Source organism: Anabrus simplex, chromosome 1, assembly GCF_040414725.1.
Source record: "Anabrus simplex isolate iqAnaSimp1 chromosome 1, ASM4041472v1, whole genome shotgun sequence".
Taxonomy (NCBI): Eukaryota; Metazoa; Arthropoda; class Insecta; order Orthoptera; family Tettigoniidae; genus Anabrus; species Anabrus simplex.
Window position 1 is genome coordinate 853,880,373 of NC_090265.1, and position 22,126 is coordinate 853,902,498.

Genomic DNA, 22,126 nt, shown 5'->3' on the forward strand with positions numbered 1-22,126 from the left:
GGGCTCCGTGGTCGTCAACCACGCTCCGAAGTTCAGAGCCCCTGAGTCCCCTTTTAGTCGCCTCTTACGACAGGCAGGGGATACCGTGGGTGTTATTCTGCCGCCGCCACCCACATGGGGAATAATTCAAGAGGATTGTGAATTTAATATTTTCTCCGATAACATAACAAATTAAGACAGTAAAATTATAAAAAATGAATAAAGGAAATAAAGAAATGTTACATTTTGGTAACTGCAGCGGAGCCGCTTGATAATAATCAGGGTTATTTATTTAGCGTTTGGCAATTCATGGTAGTGATAAGCTCACCGGACAAAAAATTAATCACACCTGGAGAAATCATTACAGGCATAATTTAATACCGTGTGACTTCGCCTCTGGACTCGATAACCGCCTAGATTCTGTTAGGAAGTGTCGATAACCGCCTAGATTCTGTTAGGAAGTGAGTTCACAAGATTGCGCAGATACGTCGCATCCAGGTTAAGCCACTCACTGAGGATTTGATCGCCCAATTCCATCAAATTGCGGGGATGGTGATGTCGGCGTTTTACCCGCTGTTCCAACATGCCCCACAGATTTTTAACGGAGTTCAAATCAGGTGATTTTGCAGGCCAGTCGACATGTAATAGGGTGTGGGAGTGTTCATAAAACCAGTTACACATGCGTCCAGCCCGATGAACTTTGCTGTCTGTTGTCATCTTGAAAAATCGGGGTATCGATAGCATACTCACATGCAGATGTTGCCTGAAAGGCAACAACTTGTCATCCAGAATTAAATAAACATGCTTACATTAATAATTGTTGTCAGAGATTAATTCCAAAACATCTTACAAAACAATGAATTCCATTATACTGCGTATTTAAACAATTCCGTTCTATAAAGAAGCTAAAATAAATATTCAAACTGTAACCATAACGTGGCTGCACAATTTGTGGTGTGATCATATTGTTAAATACGTTGTCATGCTTTGAAATTTGAGCAAGGAGAGGGCAATTCGGGAGAGCTTCGGATAGAATATCCGTTTTTGAAAAAAAAAAAAGTGTGTAATCAAGAAAGCAGAGTATTTTCATGAATGTTGTTATTATCACCTGTGATTGTGATCAGTGAAACTGTGCAGTTCCATAATAGTCGGGATTGCATTACCTCTTAGCCTATTCATGTATGTGCAAAAATGCCATTGTAGTGTAGTTAATTGATTAATAAATGTTGTAATGCAAGCAGATTTCTATTCAGCTAGTGCCATCGTATTATTATTATTATTATTATTATTATTATTAATCTAAAAGTATCGTGGTGCTGGTCAGTGAAAACTCGACCGATTGGGGAGGGGAAAGAGATGGCGGCACAGCCCTGCCAGAGTAAAATGTCACGAACCGCCAATGAGTGCAATATGCAAAATAAAACATAGGATACTACTGTAGAGCATTTTTTACAGGTTTAGTAGGGATGATATTCGGTGTACTGTACTGTAAATGAATTCAAAGAGCAACTGTTCCTATTATTACGTATATACAGTATACAGGACACACTAGCTCAGAGTTATCCCTTTGCTGCGCTGTTAGTGTGCTTTAGAAATACTGTACACGCTCCGACACCCCATCTAACACCCCATTACATTGGATACTTTTTTAACGAACCGTAGGCGTCCAACTTAGAGGGGTGTCACTGTATGTTCATCTACACGAAGTACGTTATAGTCAGTAAAACTTGGCCCGTAGAACTCGCATGTCGGCTGTTTTAAATTTCTCTTGTACTTCTTGACCAGGACGCAGCGTCGTCGGCACGTTACGCTCTAATATGTCACGTACTCATGTTGGCGGGCTTTAACATCAAGTAATGGGTAAGTGGAGCACAATCTCTTGCTTGTTTCCACATCAAAAGTCGGCAGCCAGTGTGTGGGGACTGCAGATTTATTTCAAGGGCGGCATCTTATTAGCTCTGATTTATTTCTCTGCACCTACCTTTTCTATGGAATGGAAATAGCACAAGGAATTCCGCTATTACGTCATAGATCAGCGAGTGGCCTAGTCACTGGCTTCTCACCAAAGTGGCTGCTGTCCGCATACCGGTTCGCCTAACATCTAGATCATCGGCCACCGGTCAATGCATTTGGGATTTAAAAAGAATGAAAAGTCACGTACTGGTGGTTCCAATTCCACGAAAAACTGAAGGTCCTATTTTTGGGATCACGATATCTGAAAGTTTTCTTACATCTAATGAGTACTGGAAATGGAAGACCCGGCAAATCTAAGAGAACGTAGTATTCATAAATGTAGGGTTACCATATATTGTTTCCCACAAACCGGGACACTTTGAATTCTCAAACGTAAGGACAAATTTTATTAATCACCATTATTACATAATCATCAGTTTCATTTTAAATAAACACTCTGACTGAACTAATACAAAATATTATCACCTAGTACCGGTTTTGGGAAGATAAACATCGTAACTAAGTCGTGGTTCTCGGGTATTTTAAAATTGATAAGAATTTAATTACATTCCTTGACGTAGACTTTTTCTCACATCTTCAATTCCGAAGGCATAGTTGGATGTTTAATTAATTAGGTTCCCAGCTTTAGAAAATGGTCAAGAGATAAAAAATGTACGACAACAGGTGATTTTTCAACTTCCCCATTAATTATCACTTCACTGTGTTAACCTCGTAAGATAGTTTCTATAATTACCTTCAGTTTCAAGTTTTTAACTAGTAGGGGGTTGCCTCACTCTTCTTACAGGACCAGGTATATTTCTCACTTGAATGTACCTTCCTAAGGACATTTGTATTTGTTTTGATTTTCTCATAAAATTCCCTGCAGGTCAAATTGAAGTTCACATTACAATAAAGCAAGTCTCGAACTGTGTTCTTGTCCATTCTATTTCTGTCAGGGGTATTACTCCAGCCTGGCCGACAACATATTTCTAATCTTATAAGTAAGTGGAAATTAATGAAATCTTACTTGGAGTGCGTCTTAGAGGAGAGATGTGTTCATTGCGATGTTCAGGAACTCACCATCCCGCCCCAAGAAGTATATTTACTTTTATAGCCTAACTAGCTGATGTACCCGTGCTTCGCTACGGAATACTACATTGTATACAGAAGATTGTATTAAATTGCGTAGCACTTAACCTTACCCTTAAAACACGACGGGAAAGTCACCAAACGTCAGTCACAATCAGGTTGGGGAGTTTACATTTTAATGACAGACACTCATTCTCCACCTGCCTTTTTACATCCTCAGAAAGACTGTCTTAGTAGTTTCCCCAACTGAAATGAACATATGTCATTACAATGACGTCAGTATGAATGGCGCGATTAAAAGCAATGCTTTTATATGAAATACTCGATCAAATGAAAACCACACATTTTCTCACTTTTAACGAACAGTACTACGCTGCCGATCTAACAGCCCAAAGTTCCAGCACTGGAATCACCAAGCCGCAGAGAGCCGTGATCCGTGAACACACTTCGTCTTATCTTCGGCCGGCTTGGTGTGTCGAATAGTGGAGACTCCCAGGGCAAAAACTATGCCATCTTACTAATCTGTTTAATAGGAGTACCCGATGAGTCGGAAAATCTCAGTTCACTACGCAGGCGGCGGAAAAATCTATCTGACTTGGAGACAAATTTTTCCTCCAAGCCAGAGGAAAAACCGCCATCTCACTGCTAATTTGGAATAAAATGCATGCAGAATTTAATAAAAGTGAAGAGGAAGAAGCTTTTCTTAAGAAACGGCTCTTTTCAGGGTTGAATTTTGAATTATTTCGTGAATTGTGGTGCTATAATTTGGATTAGCTCTAAATTGTAATTCTAGACCAGGTCATACTACTACTACTATTACTACTAAGAGAGCGTCTGCCTAAGTGTGCACACTGCTCATTCAAAACAGTGCGTCAGAAGGGATCGAATAGCTGGAAAACTATGAAGAACCAGTCTGTAACGTACCGGCAGTATCAGAAAATACATGAACCAGAGGAATGGCATGCTAGAGAAGAAAGTTTTCTAACTCCCCGGCTATTTTCTGCCAATATTCAGTCAGGCTGTTATACTCGTTACGCAGCACTAATCCCATGTATTTGAGTTGAGCAGCAGCATAAGAGACAAAGAACTTCACAACAAACAATGGTCAGTGTAATGTTATTGTTGATAATTGTTAAGCACTTTCAATATTGTAGGCCTCCACATTTCGTTTTCTTCCGACTCTGAAATACCACTCTTATCATAGTCGGTACGGTAAAACTGAATAAAACATAAATGATCGGAAATTGTGTTCTCTATAACTTTTGTTATGTCGTACTTTTCGGTAGGACCAATAACATGGGTATTTAAAAATTAAATTTTAAGTGCCTTCCCCTAAACTACAATTTCTTCCAGGGTGAATAAAATTGTTTATAACTTAGACCGTAGTTTCTTATTCTCCGACTCTACTGTATATACCGATTTTCATTAAATTTTGTTAACCCATTTTCTCGTGGCTCGGTGTTGATGTGGACTTGGCAACAACAATACAAATTCATGAATATCTGTGTTATCAAAGCCGGTACGGTAACAATGTATGACATAAATGATCGGAAATTTAATTATATATAACTTTCGTTATGTAGTATTTATCGATAGGACCACTAATAAAATAAATATTTGAAAATTAAATTTTAGGCCTTCCCCTAAACTACCATTTCACTCAGCGTGAGTAAAATGATTTACAGCCTAGATTGTAGAGGCTCATCCCCCGACTTTACATACCAATTTTCATTCAATTCTCTTCAGCCGTTTTCTAGTGATGCGTGTACATACATACATACATACATACATACATACATACATACATACATACATACATACATACATACATACATACATACATACATACATACATACATATAGACAGACAGACAGACAGACAGAAATTACGGAAAAGTAAAAAGTGCATTTCCTTGTTACTATGGACATGATCGATGCAGAAATACCATTCTTTTCAAATTCTGAGCAATGCACAGACAAAACTCTTATTTTATATATATATATATATATATATATATATATATAGATAGATAAAGAGTATTACACGCCATTTCCATTTCTGAAGTAGTCACTTGCATTCCTATTGGCCAATGTAAAGTGACACGTGATCTCGTTCTCGTCAATAATTAATCATAATCCGTCATCAACACCAGCACAATAAAAGCGCAAGAATCACAGGTCTTGTCCAGGACCTATCCTAACGTCCGCACTACGAGAACCAGTCCAGACCAATCGTGTTTCCACACGAAACTAGAGGCCTAGGGCCGTTTCGTGGCTTCTAACCTGGGGCCCTCTTTGCTTGTCCCTACATCACTGGTCTTGTTCAAGTCCTATCCTAACGTCCACACGGCAAGAACAACTCCTTACCAATCGTGTAACAATAATCACCACCACCAGCTATCGAAGCACCACTCAATCATTATCTCCTAGTACAGAGGTTGGCAGCACTGAGCACCGCTTGACAACATCCCGAGAAGGCCGCGAGCGTGTAAACAAACGACAGTCGTTCCGCGGGTGTGAAAGTCTTGTCAGCCGGGCTGGAGTAATGATCTGTCCGTTTTTCATTACGGAGAACGCACGCTCAAAAGGAGCTGATGTCTCAGGTAGAGGAAAAACAAACACAGCTACTTTGTGAAAATTACGAATCGGCATATTCTGCTCATCGAAGTGTTTGAATTTTTTGACCCATTTATCAGCAAGTAGCCCAAAAACCTGGCTTTGAGTTAATATTTTGCTATTTAATAAATCTCTCCTCAAACACTGCCACAATGTAAATACGTAACTCTGCTTTCTTGATTACAACCCCTTTTCCAAAAACGAATATTCTATCCGAAGTTCATCCGTAAACTTACAACTCCGTTTCGGTATCTTGGAAAGAAAGTAGAAACACTAGCACAAGAGAAAGAAAACATTCACCAAACAACAGAGAAAACAATAAACAAGTGGCGGCTTACTAGCGTCTTTACATTGATTATGTTTTCCCGTAGCTAAACAACGTATATGGCGTAAACAATCACTGCCTTCTTGATCACTAGTAGTGCACATGAAACAATACATAATCACATTGGCGGCTGATGGTATCTGAAGCTGGGTGTTGCCCCAAAATTTTCAGTGTCACATTTTTATAGCTTGCAGAAATAACAAGAGACTATATTATCGTTATGTAATGAAATACATTCCCCTAAAACTGAAATATCTCTGGCAATTTCAACCCAGGAAGTAAGAGGCTAATTATACACTACCTATAACTACAGTTACTCTCAATAATAATGTTTTTGCCTTTACGTCCCACTAACGACTTTTTGCGGTTTTCGGAGATGTCGAGGTGTCCGAATTTAGTCCCGCAGGAGTTCTTTTACATGCCAGTAAATCTACTGACACGAGATTCAAATACCACGGGACTGAAGCAGGATCGAACCTGCCACGAAGGCCAGCACCTCAACCGTCTGACCCACTCAGTCTGGCACAGTTACTCTTGCCTCACTTGAATTGAAAATTAGCCCTCCTGTTTTTCATTGAAGCAAGATGTTGGTAATATTTTCGGTGGTCTGATATGGCGTAGAAAAGGAACTGCCGAGCAAGTTGGCCGTGCGGTTAGGGGGATAGTGGGTTCGAACACCACTGTCGAAAGCCTTGAAGATGGTTTTCCGCGGTTTCCCAAGTTCACACCAGGCAAATGGTGTGGTTGTGCTTTAATTAAATCCACGGTCGCTTCATTCCAACTCCTACCCATTTTCTATCCCATCGTCGCTGTAAGATCTATCTGTATCGGTGCAACGTAAAGCAAGAATTGTAAATTTAAAAACTGGAAATGAAATTACCTTTGCGAGAGCAGAAAAAGTAGGAATGAAGTAGAGTGGCGCAATCTAACGGGGACATTTAGAACTGTTTCTCGGCAGGGACTTGCTAGTCTCGTGCAACTCCCTGAGACCGATACTGGCGAGCATGCTATCTGATGCTGTGCAGGCTTAGGCTCGTCCCTGCTGAGGTACATTGGGCCGCGCTGTCCGCTAGGGAGTTGCCGTAGGAAAGCACACCCCCTGAGTTCGATTCGAAGCCAGCAGCATTTATTGGTCCGTTACGAAGCATTAGTACAGCGAACGACCAAAGATGGTTAATTTTAACATGTTTTCGAATTTATGTTAGGTTTTTAAACTAAAACAATAGAAGAAAAGACGATAAATGAAGTGTAAAATTATTGGGAGTTGTGCAACACTGCAACAATACCACGCACCGCCCCTGCATAATCATATAGATTTTAGCTCGTCAGTGTTAAAGGTGAACGTGTTTTGAAAATACGTCAACACCACAAGATCACTTACAAAGAATGACACGGTGTGAATATTATTTCGAACAGCGGTTTCCATAAAAACCGGGACAAAACTGTGAACCAGGCGAGACATCGCAACAGAGCTTCCAAACCGATACGGTCCCGGCTAAACCGGGAAGTATGGTAACCCTATTCATATGTTAACAGAAGATAACAGCTAAAAGCCTGTCATATTTGACCAGAAAGACGACTGCTTCCCGACCAGATGTTCAACAGATTTTGTTATCACGTGGTCAGCTTCCTCTGCCGTACTCCTTGGCCTTTATGACCAGGCTCACTGCTTATTTTCTTGTACTAATTCTTACAACCCTATAGTCAGTGAAAACCTACCTCTGTTATTGCATTGTTAAAACACTGAGCAAAACAAAAACGGGATAGGAAAGGGCTAGGAGTCAGGAGGAAACGACCGTGGCCTAAATTAAGGTACAGCCCCAGCATTTGCATACAAAATAATTTTGGTGACGCTCTTCGTGGTTCACGAATCACAGTTTGAGACCCCATGTTGTACATTCCCCGCATTCCAGCTGCCATTGTTACACGGATAGGGTATCACGTCATCGCGCAGTTCTCGAAGGCCTTATCGGTAGATAAAATAACGGTTACGTGCCAGATGCGACCAGGCCATTACCGTGCCAATAGCGACCGAGTTGATAAGCATCGTGCCGCATGCGACCCATCAATCACTTACAATTGATCTGCGGATTGCTTATAAGCAGCTAACTTGGTCTTTTCTAAAATAAAGGTCTGACACCGTGGTTAGCAGGTTCGAGTGCCGTTGGTCGAGAGAAAAATATAATAATGTTGCTGGCTATACGTCCCAGTAACTACTTTTATGGTTTAAGGAGACGCCGAGGTGCCGGAATTTAGTCCCGCAGGACTTATTTTACGTGCCAGTAAATCCACCGACACAAAGCTGACGTATTTGAGCACGTTCAAATACCACCGGACTGAGCCAGGATCGAACTTGCCAAGTTGGAGTCGGAAGACCAGCATCTCAACCGTCTGAGCCGTCTGAGCCACTTAGCCTGGATGAAAAAAAAATCACCATCAGGATGTTGGCCGGCACGATAGGGAAGTTGGTGGTAGACAGTTTCTAATCACTAGATTGCATGCCAAAAGCCTGGATTCAAATCCAAACCTTTTCGCAGTGTCCAAATGGAGTGAGGGGATATGATGCTGTTGATGGTGATTCGGCCGTCGGATGGCGACGTAAAGCATTGAGCAGACCCCTTGGTATTATTCGAGAGGAGTAGGCTACGTGCCGAAACCGGGTTTCATCTCTCCCTACTTCATTATCATAATCCCACATCCAGACGCGCAGGCCGCCCAGGGCGTCAGGTAGAAAGACCTGCACCAGGCAAGCCGAGCACGTCCCCGGACACTGCTGGTACTAATAAGACACGATAAGTAAGTAGGCCTAAGTCGTAAATAATTACAGAGAATTAGGATCTTATTTTTGCTAGTGGCATTACGTCGCACCGACACAGACAGGTCTTAAGGCGACGATGGGATAGGAAAGGGCTAGGAATGGGAAGGAAGCGGCCCTGGTCTTAAAGTACAGCCCCAGCATTTGCCTGGTATAAAAATGGGAAACCACGGAAAACCATCTTCAGGGCTGCCTACAGTGGGATTCGAACCCACTATCTCCCGGATGCAAGATCAGGGCCGCGCGCCTCTATCCGCATGGCCAACTCGCCCGGTGGGAAAAGACGTAAACGCATCACCATGTTTCGTGTTGTAAAGCGAGTTTCCCCCAGAAGTGTTATGTAAAGTAGGGGTAGTAGCTGCTTATAGGACTTATTGAAATGGCATTGCACTCCGTTTAGCTTACCTTATTTTGGGTGATGACACAACTTATCAAATGACAATTTGCTTGTCAACGCCGGTCGCATCCGGCACGGTTACAGATTATGCGGTCGCTATAGTGGCACGGGTCGCATTCGGCACGGTCGCATCTGGCACGCCACCAAAATAACTGACAAACTCTTCCGTTTTGAACAGACGGACTGAATTTCACAGTTTATCCATTTTCGTTCTTATAACCCTTCTATTCTTGTGTAATATTTAAATTCGATCGTGGAAGCCCTAACTTCTTGAATTCTAGTCTATGCTCAAAATTTAAATTCCCACTACTACTTAAAGTGCTACTTACAGAATTCATCTAGCCTACTTTGTCTTCTTAAATTAAGACCGCAACATTTAGTTTTCAGTCCGCCTCTGTGGTGTAGTGGTTGGTGTGCTTAGCTGCCACCCCCGGAGGCCCGGATTCGATTCCCGGCTCTGCCACAAAATAAATTTGAAAAGTGGTATGAGGGCTGGAACGGGGTCCACTAAGCCTCGGGAGGTCAACTGAGTAGAGGTGGGTTCGACTCCCACCTCAGCCATCCTGGAAGTGGTTTTCCGTGGTTTCCCACTTCTCCAGGCAAATCCCGGGATGGTACCTAACTTAAGGCCACGGCCGCTTCCTTCCCTCTTCCTTGTCTATCCCTTCCAATCTTCCCATCCCCCCGAAAGGCCCCTGTTCAGCATAGCAGGTGAGGCCACCTGGGCGAGTTACTGGTCATCCTTCCCAGTCGTATCCCCGACCTAGAGCCTGAAGCTCCAGGACACTGCCCATGAGGCGGTAGAGATGGGATCCCTCGCTGAGTCCGAGGGAAAAAACGACCCTGGAGGGTAAATAGATAAAGAAGAAGAAGAACATTTAGTTTTCAACTAGGTAAATAAACACTAACACACGAATGGAGATATTAACACGAGACGTAGATACTGAAGGTATAATTTACACTATTTAAACTAGTATGGTAGTTTTATCTACTGAACACTTGCACTACAATAGTAATTCATTAACTACACTGGCTTTATACTTACACATTCCAACAGGGTAACAGCTGCTGCAATCACGATTACTACGGTAATGTATGACGTAGGACGGGGGGGCATGTGCATTGTCAAATGGCTGGCGTTGTTGCTGAGGGCTCCGCCGGACAGCCTTTGCACTTGCCTATAGTGTTGGCTACTGAATGCATGATTCGAAGCAGTGTATCGATTCATTCAAGTGTCCGAGTGAATCGATTCACAGGAACGGCGAGCTCACGGCACACGATTCAGCTTACTCCCAGCGGACAGTGCTGTGTGGCGCACTCACTGGACGTTGACGGGGAGCCGACCTTCCGCTGCAGCGATACAGTGTGGGTGGTGTGAATAAAAATGAGTCTAAGCGAGTGAGCGTGTGCTCGCTGAGTGCCTGAGTGTCTCCCTGCCGATGAGCTTCCACTCCGCATTTGCGGTGAATAAAAATATAGAGCGGAAGCACAGCGTACACTCGAGTGTCTGGAGCAGCCACTCATTGTCACTGATCAAGGTCGTGTACGTGCCAAGTATATAACACCTTAGACTGTGATAACACTTCAATGACTTCCGGGTAGTTCAATGCTTAACATGGCAGGCGACGACCAGTGTGGAATTCCAGTCCGCTTTTTCCTCCATTTTAAAGGAATATACAATTATGTTTTCAGAGTCACAGTTACCGGATAAGAAGCACAAGAAAACAAGTGCAATAAATGCAGCTCAGTGTGAACTACTCGCTAAATTTAACTTAAACATTTCCGTCCAACAACTGTCTGATTGGCTAAATGGTCAGCATTGAGGCCTTCGGTTCAGAGGGTCCCGGCTGGGTCGGGGATTTCAATTGCCTCTGATTAATTCTTCTGGCTCGGAGACTGGGTGTTCGTGTTTGTCCCAACACTTTCCTCTTCATATTCGCACAACACACTACGCTACCAACCATCACAGAAACACGCAATAGTGATTACATCCCTCCATCTAGGGTTGGCGTCAGGAAGAGCATCCGGCCGTAAAACAGGGCCAGATGCACATGTGCGACAAAATTCGACCCAGGACCCCACAGAGGTGGGAAAAGCGGTAGAAGGAGAAGAAGATTTTCCGTCCAACTGTTGGTAAAACATTACAAAACAAAAAAAACAAGACTGAAATATAAAGTAGAATTAAAGCGTACGGGAAACAAATGCATATCGTTAAAATAATGGGAGAAGCGGCTGATGAATCTGATGCAGCGGTAGAATAACCTTTCCGTCGGCCGTCTGAAAGGTAGGAAATCGTAGCCTGAATATTACGACATATTACGTTGAGGAAAATGGTAGGCCTATAACGTAAATAACAAACATCAGTTATGTTGAAAATAGTATATTGACAATTGAATGAAATTTTTAAGGAGCCAGATCTGCAGGACCAGATGAGTTGGCCGTGCGGTTAAGGGCGCGCAGCTGTGAGCTTGCGTCCGAGAGATAGTGGGTTCGATTCCCCACTGTCAGCAGCCTTGAAGATGGTTTTCCTTGGTTTCCCATTTTCACACTAGGCAAATGCTGGGGTTGTACCTTAATTAAGGCCACGGCCGCTCTCTTCCTACTCCTACGCCATTCCTATCCCATCGTCGCCATAAGACCTATCTGTGTCGGCGTGACGTACACAAGTTGTAAGATTGTAGAAGTTGTCATCCCTTCGACTTCCTACAGAGGCGTCATAACTGTGCAAACATCGGAGTTTCTCCAAATTCGGGAGTCATAGACAGTCAGGTTGACATCTACACTGGTTGAATTCTTCCTTTCCATTGCAAGTGGCCTGTACATTAATGCTAGGGACACCTTTTCTGTAAATGTAGTCATTCCCACGAACATGTGGCTTCTAAATTTGTACATGAGTACAGTCTACAGTTGCGACAGCATAAGGGAAGCTCAAACGTTCTTGCCACTTACCCCGTGCTTTCTGCATCTCAGCAACATTTGTTGGAATTTTATCTAATAATCTGCTTTCATTTCTGTTCATGTCAAAACCTGCGAAAATGTTTTTGACACAGTTCTCCGAGATGTCTTCACCAACTCCACTCTGAAACCCAGGGTCACCAACATAAGATGCTCCGCTAATCATTTAGTATGCTCCTTGAAAATCCACAGCCTGTTTCCAGTCATCTGACCGGGTAAGGAATGGAATGAATTAATGAAGCGGTGAGGGTAGGAATTGTGCCGGCTGCCAAAGCCTGTCGCACTCCTCTGGGGCAATGATTAATGACTGACAGATGAAATATAATGATATTGGAGAGTGCTGCTGGAATGAAATATGACAGGAAAAACTGGAGTACCAGGAGAAAAACCTGTCCCGCCTCCACTTTGTCCAGCACAAATCCCACATGGAGTGGCCGAGATTTGAACCACGTAACCCAAAGGTGAAACGCCGGCGCTCTGCCGTCTGAGCCACGGAGGCTCTTCAGCTTGCTCCTTACTGGACCTTTCTAACACTGTAATCAAGTTGAGATGATTATCTGCGAAGTTTATATAATGTTCTTTTCCGATTAACCACCAGCATTACCTCTGCCATGCTATTGAACTTGACACTATAATTTGGAGTCACCTACTGAGTTAGCTCAAGGAAACATGAGCAAGCGCTTACCGGAAAGAGTGCCTGCTTTATCTTTATTCACCAGAAATCTGGAGAGCCCACTCTGCTACTCGAGTGACTGGAGTGTGTGCTCAAGGTCACAGGTCTGCTGTGAGTAATTGCTTCCGACAGGCGGTTTTTATTCACCTCATTGCGAGTGCCTGCTCTAAATTCGCGAGTAAAGAGTGCGTGCTCATTTTTATTCACACCACCCGCGAAGAGCCGAGCTTCCGCTGCAGCGAGACATACAGTGAGCCATGGCACACGGAAAGAATCGTGAACGAGCCGGCTCAGTGAGACACGAGATACGCACGGCTCCTTATCGGCTCACTGCAGCGAGACATACAGTGAGCCACGCTACACTGAAATAATCGTAAGCTATAATGGACTCTCGAGCTCAGCTCATTTGAAAATAATACCCATTTGCATTCACTGTCCTCTTCTCACAGGAAGGTTTAAATAATAGATGGATTTATTTGCAGTGTTAAAAAGGTAGTCACAACATAATTCTGAAGTAGCTAGTAAGTTTTTCTTTTTTTTTGCTAGGGGCTTTACGTCGCGCCGACACAGATAGGTCTTATGGCGACGATGGGATAGGAAAGGCCTAGGAGTTGGAAGGAAGCGGCCGTGGCCTTAATTAAGGTACAGCCCCAGCATTTGCCTGGTGTGAATATGGGAAACCACGGAAAACCATTTTCAGGGCTGCCGATAGTGGGATTCGAACCTACTATCTCCCGGATGCAAGCTCACAGCCGCGCGCATCTACGCGCACGGCCAACTCGCCCGGTAGCTAGTAAGTAGGTAGGCTATTAGGTTATACTATTTATTAGTTTAATGAATCTTAGTATTATAACTTAGTTGACATTTGACAATTAAACTCGAATCTAGCCTGCCCTATGACTATGAGTCATGCTCATGACCACTCAAAAGTACCTGTTTTATATTGGGAAGAACGGCTCAGTATTTTCTCAGTTCATATGTCACATCGTTGCACAAGACTTCAATCATATGTGGACAGACGCAATAACAGTATGTTGAATCAGAAAACCAGCGGGCTACTGTACATCTCGGGTAGCCTATACAAAATATGACGATTTAAAAAAATCCTCAGCTGATAGAAAAATACATATTTTCAAAAATGACTGAGCGAGTTGTCGTGCGGTTAATATCGTAAAGTAACGTGAACGGAATCAAATGAATCGAATGTCCCATCACTACTTGCCTGCACTCTTCCTTCTCTTGACAAGCCTTATTGTCCTTTCAGGTTCCTCCCGCACCCCGCACACTTGTTAACTGAGGGCTCTCCTGCCACAGCCTGAGCGTCTCAAGACTGAAGAGAAAACGTCGTGCTTACTGGACAGCAGGCACGGTCTGAAAGTCTTTGCTATATCTTTGAAAATAGAGAAGCAAAAAGATTACAGCCAAAATAATAAACATTTATAACTGAATATCACACCATCATAAGTTCGATCTCCCTACATTTCCCCATCTCTTTATGCAGTAGAGAAGCCAGGATCAGCCGAAGGTGGGTGGTGGTGGTGGGGTTTATAATTAACCCTCAAACACACGCGTATGGGGTGGAATCCACCCCAGGTCATTTTATTTCCTAGTGTAATGTACAAATAACTCTCCTGTGCTCTGCCCGTTCTTATATCTTTCTGGCTGGATCCCCGCAGAAAGAGTTATTCTTATATAATCTATCTTAAAATCTCCAAATAACACAGTAATTCATATTTTACAATACAATGATATGCGGGATGGAAAGCACCCCCATGCGTGTGTCTGCGTCCTAAAATTTGGCGCGTGTGCTTGAGGGTTAAAAAATGATAGCAGAACAAAATGAAGATGCATGCATGACTTGTCACTAGTAGGTCACTAACATATGTGAATTAGAGATCTGTTGGTTTTACAGTTATGTCTCTGAAATTTTACCTAGTTCAGGGCCTCTCAGGGTACATGCACCAGTGTCTCGCTCGCTCCGCCTGTCTCCCTCTTCCTCATTTGTTCCGTAGCGATCCAAATCCGAGCCGGGTTGAGTCGAGCATAGCCGAGTAGCCAGAGACAACGCGCTGGTCCGAGCCAAGCCGAGTGGGACCGATGCACTGTACACAGGAACTCTGCGCCTCAGTTTGCACGCGTGAGATTTTGGGCGTTTGAGAGGCTCTGATCTAGTTTATTGTCAGTTTCTATTTATTTTCTTTTTGTAAAAATTCCATGCGGGGGGGGGGGGAGAATTCTAAATCCCAGTGACTCCTTTCCCGCCCTGGCTACGCCCCTGTCTTTATGTAGTCAGTTACAGAGTGAAAATATGTGAAGTGTTTTCGAAGGTGGCGGGGCGGCGCCCAAAAGCTCTTCATGCACCAACTGCCACTGATTCGGAGTTGATAACATTGATGGTGTACGGCATTAAACTCGTGATGGCGTTCTCATTCCTTGTGTTCAGTGCATATATGCCAAGGAGTCATTGTCAAATCACTGGCAAATTATTTCGGGGCAGTGGATGAGGTGGTGGTGGTGATTATTGTTTTAAGAGGAAGTACAACTAGGCAACCATCCTCTATATAACACTAATCAGAGAGGAAAATGGAAGGGGTCCGACACTTCGAAAAATGAAGGTATCGGCCAAAGGAAGACAAGGGCCACGAAGGGCGTGAAAATGAAAGACTCCCTAGCCCTCGCAAACCTAATAGCGTCGGGGTCGGAAAAGAAAAAGTGTTGATCAAGGGAGATCAGATAGGATAGATGAAAGGGAGGAGCCTGGCACAAGTAAGTGGAAGCAATGCCGGGACTCAGCTGAGGACCGCATGGTCGCCAACCCACGCTCCAAAGCTCAGAGCCCCTGAGGCCCCTTTTAGTCGCCTCTTACGACAGGCAGGGGATACCGTGGGTGGTATTCTACCGCCCCCACCCGCAGGGGGGGTTCGCTAGGAACTACTCACCCAGTAGCCATGCATTACCTCGCCACGACCCGAAACTTGTGATTGGGGGAGGATAAAACCTTCGTACTAACCTAATCTACCCGAGGCAGAGAGGGTGGCCAGACAGGAAGAGGAATGAAATTTCAGATGGTGAGAATAGAAGGGTAGAAATAGTGATGAAGACTAAAGAGCACAGACACCTCTCAGGCAACTCGGGGGACACCTTGTTAGTCTGGCCCTACACCGAGGCCAATCCAGCATGGGTGACCCTGAGCTGGCACAGCCCTCGGGATCAACAAGCACACAAGCCCCCACACCGACGTCAAGGTCATGGTATCCCTAGAGGGGGGGGGGGCAGTGGATGATCCACCAACAATCGACGAGCTTCCGATTTGATAGTGCTCATTGGGCCCAATCACAGTGTCCGAGCATTGTCAGTGAGCTCGAGCAATGATTTCCATTTACCATTGAATGCGGCGTTTTATTGATTTGAAATTTAGCAGCAACATATATTGTTTTCAAATCTTTACTCTCCTTCTGTTTCAGGTTCATCGGTACTCGCAACCTGGGGTCCCGAGCAATGCAAAGATCCAAGCACCCTAGAAACGTGTTTCAAAGACTTGAAGAAGCTGGAGAAAATGAAGTTTCCCACTAACAATGAAACTCTGGAGAGAGATTGCGAGTAAGAAAATAATTCTTTCTAAGTGTGGGACGTTCAGTGGAAATGAGGCATATGCCAAAAAATGATTTCCGTTTTGTAAAACCTGTTTTGAACGTAAATCACTCACTTGATTAAATAATAACATTTATTACACTTACGACACTTATATAACACATTATAAATACATAATACTGGGTACTGATGGGCAGATGCCCTCGATAACAGTCAGTCACATGTTCCCGTCTCCTCTCACTCGAGGCACCCAAGCCCAAGCATAACAGTCTCTCATCCCCTTCCATCCACACCATTTCCGGCTGGGGGCCTTCAAATAAATACACATTGAAGGGTGCTGCTATCTGTCCTAAAGTGGTAGCGAGCAACTAGGTGGTCTAGCCATAGCTAGGCCGGAACAAAACTATTTTAATTCAAAACATTTCTTAGCAAACAAAGTAGAGGTCCCCATAATATGAGAAACGTAAAATTTAAAAAATCCACAACTGTGCCGAAAGTTGAAGGGCTAAAGGGCCTCGGAAAGGTTTAAAATTGTGAGTCTTGGATAGATCTATCAAACTAAAAAGCAAATTTCGAAAACCACCTCCGGCCTAAATGCAGATCCGGAAATATGGCCTAAAAATCGCTTGTTTCTTTACTTTTCTAAATTAAAATTCTAGGCAAATTAAGGTATTTTCATAATTCTTTCTGCAATGTGTTCCTTGGTTCAGTATCCTCAGGTGTTTGTTGATTGTTTGAAAAATGTCAACACCGAATGTAGTGATAAGGGCCTAAGAGAAACTCTGCATTGACTCACACTAGCGCTCGTAGTGGTGCTAGTGAAACGCTGCATTGACTCACATTAGCGCTCCTAGTGGTATTAAAAGGCAAACTGCTAATCTAATCGACCAGATAACGATGATTAAGAAAATTAGTGTAAATTTTAGGAATAAATCTATATAAATAAAGTTGTAAGGGGTCCACTGCCTGTAATTTCGTTTATTTTGCCAATTTTTCAGATATTTATCCGATTTAGGTCAACTCAAGACCGTATCAGTGGTTTTTAGCTTTCGTGTCTGTTTGTCCGTCTCTTTTCACCATCACGGCGAAACGGCTAGAGAGATCTCGATCAAACTTCATATATATAGTAGGCCTATACAGTATTCATCCAGTGGAAGATTTAGATATGCATATGATTTGAAAATCACTGAATAGAATGGGGGTTTATAGGGAAACAACGACAGTTTTCTTCCATTTATATTATTTTTGTAAAAATTCCAACAGTAAAATCGGTGGACGTGAAACATCCCTTTATTTTGTTATGAGCATAATTTCGCTTTCTCTTCAAATGACGGACAAAATTATTACTTTCTGCGGGTTTCATGCTCAGCTTTGAATGACCGACAGACCGACAACAAGCCTACCGGTTACCATGGCAACGTCTTTTGCTGCTTGCCAACAGGAAAGTAAGATAGGCTAATGCAATTTTCGTCAACATTTCTGTAAACTCGTGGTTGTTCCTTGCGTGGAAGGCAAAAGAGATGGCGGAATTCGTTTGTTGATATGACCTATCGTTTAAAAGCAGTAAATCTCGAAATAAAAGTCTGCGGGATATTTGCGGAATTCCGTTCGAGGTTACAATCGTCTTCGAATAGCTATAAAGGGGCTGTTAATATTTGAACTGTACCGTGGAGTGTGGCCCATGATTTCACGCCGCAAAGTATTTTCTGGCATTTCCTATAAATTTTACTGTATTTTTCTTCTACTTCTGTTTTCCAATTTAATTTCTTGTCCTGTCTTACCTCTCTAGGCTTAAGTAATAATACCATATCTTCTTATCTATTTACGTAAGAATCCCTGTGCCTAAATTTCCCTCTGTTCCTGCCTTCTTATATCCGTAACTCATATCAACACAATTAGTGAGCGACATTTCATTTTACAATACATCTACTTGGTATTTACATATTTGTCCTATCCGGCTGTCCTGTTCTATTCATTTCAACTTTCTTAACTCTAATACATTCTTCCTTAATTACTCCGTATGTCTTCTTCTTTTCTAGCCTATTTCAATCCACTGCTGGATATAGGCCTCATCCATATGCTTCCATCGTCTTCGGTCTTGAGCCACTTGGAACCAGCGTGTTCCAGCCAACAGCTTTATGTCGTCGAGCCATCTCTTCTGGGGTCTTCCAATGCCTCTCTTGTGTTCCCATGGTCTCCAGTGAACAATCCTAGAGGTCCACCTATTGTAGTCTTGTCGAGCTACGTGTCCTACCCATTCCCATTTTAGTCTTGCTACTCTCTCTAGGATGTCTGTTACATTAGTTCTTCTGATGTCCTCTGAATGGATCTTATCCCTAAGGCTGATCCCTAGCATCTGTCGCTCCATGGGTCGTTGTGTTCGCTGAAGCTTGCGAGCACTTTCCTTCGTCAGAGTCATCGTTTCCAGACCGTAAGTTGTAACTGGCAGCACGCACGTATTATAAACCTTGGTCTTCAGGTTAATTGGAACATCCTTGTTGGTGAGGATGACTCTTAGTTTTAGGAATGCAGTCCAACTCATACCTATTCTGCGAGGAATTTCTGCACGTTGGTTGTCTTTTCCAAGTTTAATCTTGTGTCCAAGATAGATGTACTCATCGACGGCTTCTATATATTGGTTTCCCATTGTAAGTGGTCGACTGTCTGGGCTTAGTATTTCCGTTTAATTAATGTTCATTTCCAAACCAATCTTAGCAGAAGCAGTTTTTAATTCTTGGATCATGCTTTCTAGCTCATCTAGATTTTCACTTATGAGCACAATGTCATCGGCAAAACGCAGGTGGTTCAAATATAACCCGTTGATTTTTATTCCTTTATTATCCCAATGAAGGGTTTTGAACACATCTTCCAAGGCAAGGGTAAACAGCTTTGGAGAGATTGTGTCACCTTGTCGAACTCCTTTGCCAACTGGGACTTTATTGGTGACGAGGTCTTCGTCCACTCTGCCTACCATTGTTGCTTGATCATAAATGTTTTCCAGGAGCTTTATATACTCTGAGTTTATCATGGCATTTTGAAGTGCCTTCATTGATTGCCCAAATCTCCACTGACTCAAAAGCTTTTTTATAACCAATGAAGGCCAGATGAATCTTGATGTTGTACTCAGTGGTTTTCTCAAGAAGAAGACGAATAGTCTGGATGTTTTCAACAGTTGAGAAACCTTTACGAAATCCCGCTTGCTCGCCAGGTTGATAAAAATCCAGTTCTCTTGTGAGGCGGTTGGTTACAATTTTAGTCAGGAGCTTGTACGAGTAAATGTGTGATAACAAACTCACAGGACGATAGTTCTCTAAATTTTCCTTATTACCTTTCTTGAAGAGAAGTATCACTTCAGCATTTTTCCAATTTTCTGGTATTCTTCCAGAATTAATACACTTGTTGATGAGTATTATCACGGCTTCTAGCAGATCTCTTCCACCTAATTTCAGCATTTCATTCGTTATTTTATCCTCCCCAGGGGATTTTTTATTCCTTAGTTGTTTAAATGCATTTTTAATCTCAGCAGTGGTTACTTCCGGTGTTACTTCATGTGTATAATTCTGGGCGGGATGGACAACTAGCCCGTATGTATAGCGAGTGCTAATCCAGAAACATGGAAAATCTTTCCTTTGAGGAAAAATTCCAAGGTGTTCAAATGTATAACTTTTTGACCCCGGAACATTTCGAAATATGGGGGCAATTTCAATGACGATGCAGACCTTCGTTTCGGGGTAATTGGTGGCTAAACAGTAAGTCGTATCACAAAACAGAAAGCACAATCACGTTTCAATGTGGAGAGATCTATAACTTTTGTCCTATGACATACAGTATGTATCTCGCTCCCATATACAGTACGTTAGATACAGCTGCATTTCTCAATTTTAAGTTAATTTTGTAATTTTTACACGTATATCTTATCGTTTGGCACACTTATAGGAAAGATAGAATCATCAAATTCGCTACGCACATAGATACGACCAGTGGTCATATGTTAGCCAAATTTTATGATTCCAGCTGCCACATAAGTATCCGAAAAATAAAATAATGTGTGAAAACTGTTATCCACATTTCACCCTATTTAATGATTCTATCTCAAGCTAACCCATAAATATAGGAGATAAAGGAAAATATCATAGGACCAACCATGTATACACTAAAAGAAGCGTCTGATGGCGGAATCCGTTTGTTGATATGACCTACCGTTTAAAAGCAGTAGGCCTAAATCTCGAAATGAAGGTCTGCACTTATAAACGTTATTATTATTATTATTATTATTATTATTATTATTATTATTATTATTATTATTATTATTATTATTATTATTATTATTATTTATTGGTGACAAAAGGTCCCATGAGCTTCTGGCTCGTGATAGGGACAATACAGTACATACTTTTTTTAAGGCGACACAATAATTACATTTCATATACAATAGCTTTTTCTGTAAAGTGACAAGTACATTTTTGGATAACTAAGACATAGCCCTTTTTTTTACATGTTAGGATCATAGTTTTTCAGAAGTATATTCAGATATTGCATGGCTGTAATATATTAAATATGGACAATATATACATTATTGTATTAAATAAAGCAAGTTATACAGAGATTGTATTAAGATATCTGTAAAAGAGTAATATTCCTTCAGTTTTTCTTAAAACATATAACCGATTTAGAGTTCCTTATAACAGGAGGCAACACATTGTATTCCCTAAACATTGATGATTCTATGCCTTTCACTCCATACTTTACTGAATTAGAGTGAGAGGGATATATCCTTAATGATCCCCTAGTTTCATATCCATTAATTTCACTAAAATGGGAGAAGTTAACAGTAGAATGGGTTAATTTCCTGTCTAGCTTATACATAAAGACTGCTGATGAAAATGCAATTTGTTTATGGAATGGCAGAATATTTGACTCTGAAAAAACTTCATGTGACGGTTTGAGAAAGGGGAATCCATACATGATTTTGATGGCTCTTTTTTGTAGGATTTCCAAATTATTAATGTAATCTTTCCTACATCTTCCCCAAATAAAGCATGTGTATGTTAGATGTGGGTGGATCATTGCATAATATATATCCTTCAATTGTTGATGAGAAAAATTACTGTATCTTAATCTGTGCATTATTCCTAGCAAAGGGGTAATTTTGCTGATTACATAATCAATATGGCTTTTCCAGGAAAGTGTTGAGTCTAATATTATACCAAGATATTTAGCTGAGTTGACTCGCTCTATTACTTGGTCCTTTAGAGTAACAGTGTTAGCAGCTGTGATCTTATGGGCTGTTTTATGAAAGATTATGTATTTTGTTTTAGTCACATTTATGATCATTTTTTGAGATAAAGCCCAGTCCGATAACTTGTCCAAGTCACAATTTATTACTTCCATAATTTGCGTTTCACATAGTCCTTTGTTATTAAGATATCACCGGCAAATAATTTACATTTTCCCTTTAGTGTTAAAGATTGTATGTCATTAATATAAATCAAAAATAGAATAGGACCTAATACTGAGCCCTGCGATACTCCCGTTTTTGTTTGCTGCTTAGAACTTTTAGTATCGTTAATCATCACATATTGTGTTCGGTTTGATAAATAATTTTGGAACCATTTGTGTGCTAAACCCCTAATTCCTGCTAATTTTAACTTGTTCAGAAGTATTTTGTGGTCAACCAGGTCAAATGCTTTTTAAGATCTATGAGTAGCCCTGCTGCTAATTTATTTTCATCTA

The 22,126-nt window shown here is 41.9% G+C and overlaps 1 protein-coding gene across 2 annotated transcripts in view; it reads left to right on the plus strand.

The window, feature by feature from the left end:
- LOC136874153 (uncharacterized) overlaps positions 1 to 22,126 on the plus strand; it is a 231,448-nt gene that overhangs the window by 156,647 nt on the left and 52,675 nt on the right. Inside the window, exons 1-2 of one of the 2 annotated variants that reach the window (XM_067147735.2) lie at positions 1,801 to 1,839; positions 16,267 to 16,402. In XM_067147735.2, coding sequence (XP_067003836.2) covers positions 1,836 to 1,839; positions 16,267 to 16,402 — 140 coding nt within the window. In that variant the 5' untranslated portion in view covers positions 1,801 to 1,835. Of the gene's footprint in view, positions 1 to 1,800; positions 1,840 to 16,266; positions 16,403 to 22,126 lie in introns of those variants that run through there. The other variant, XM_067147724.2, reaches the window with a different exon arrangement.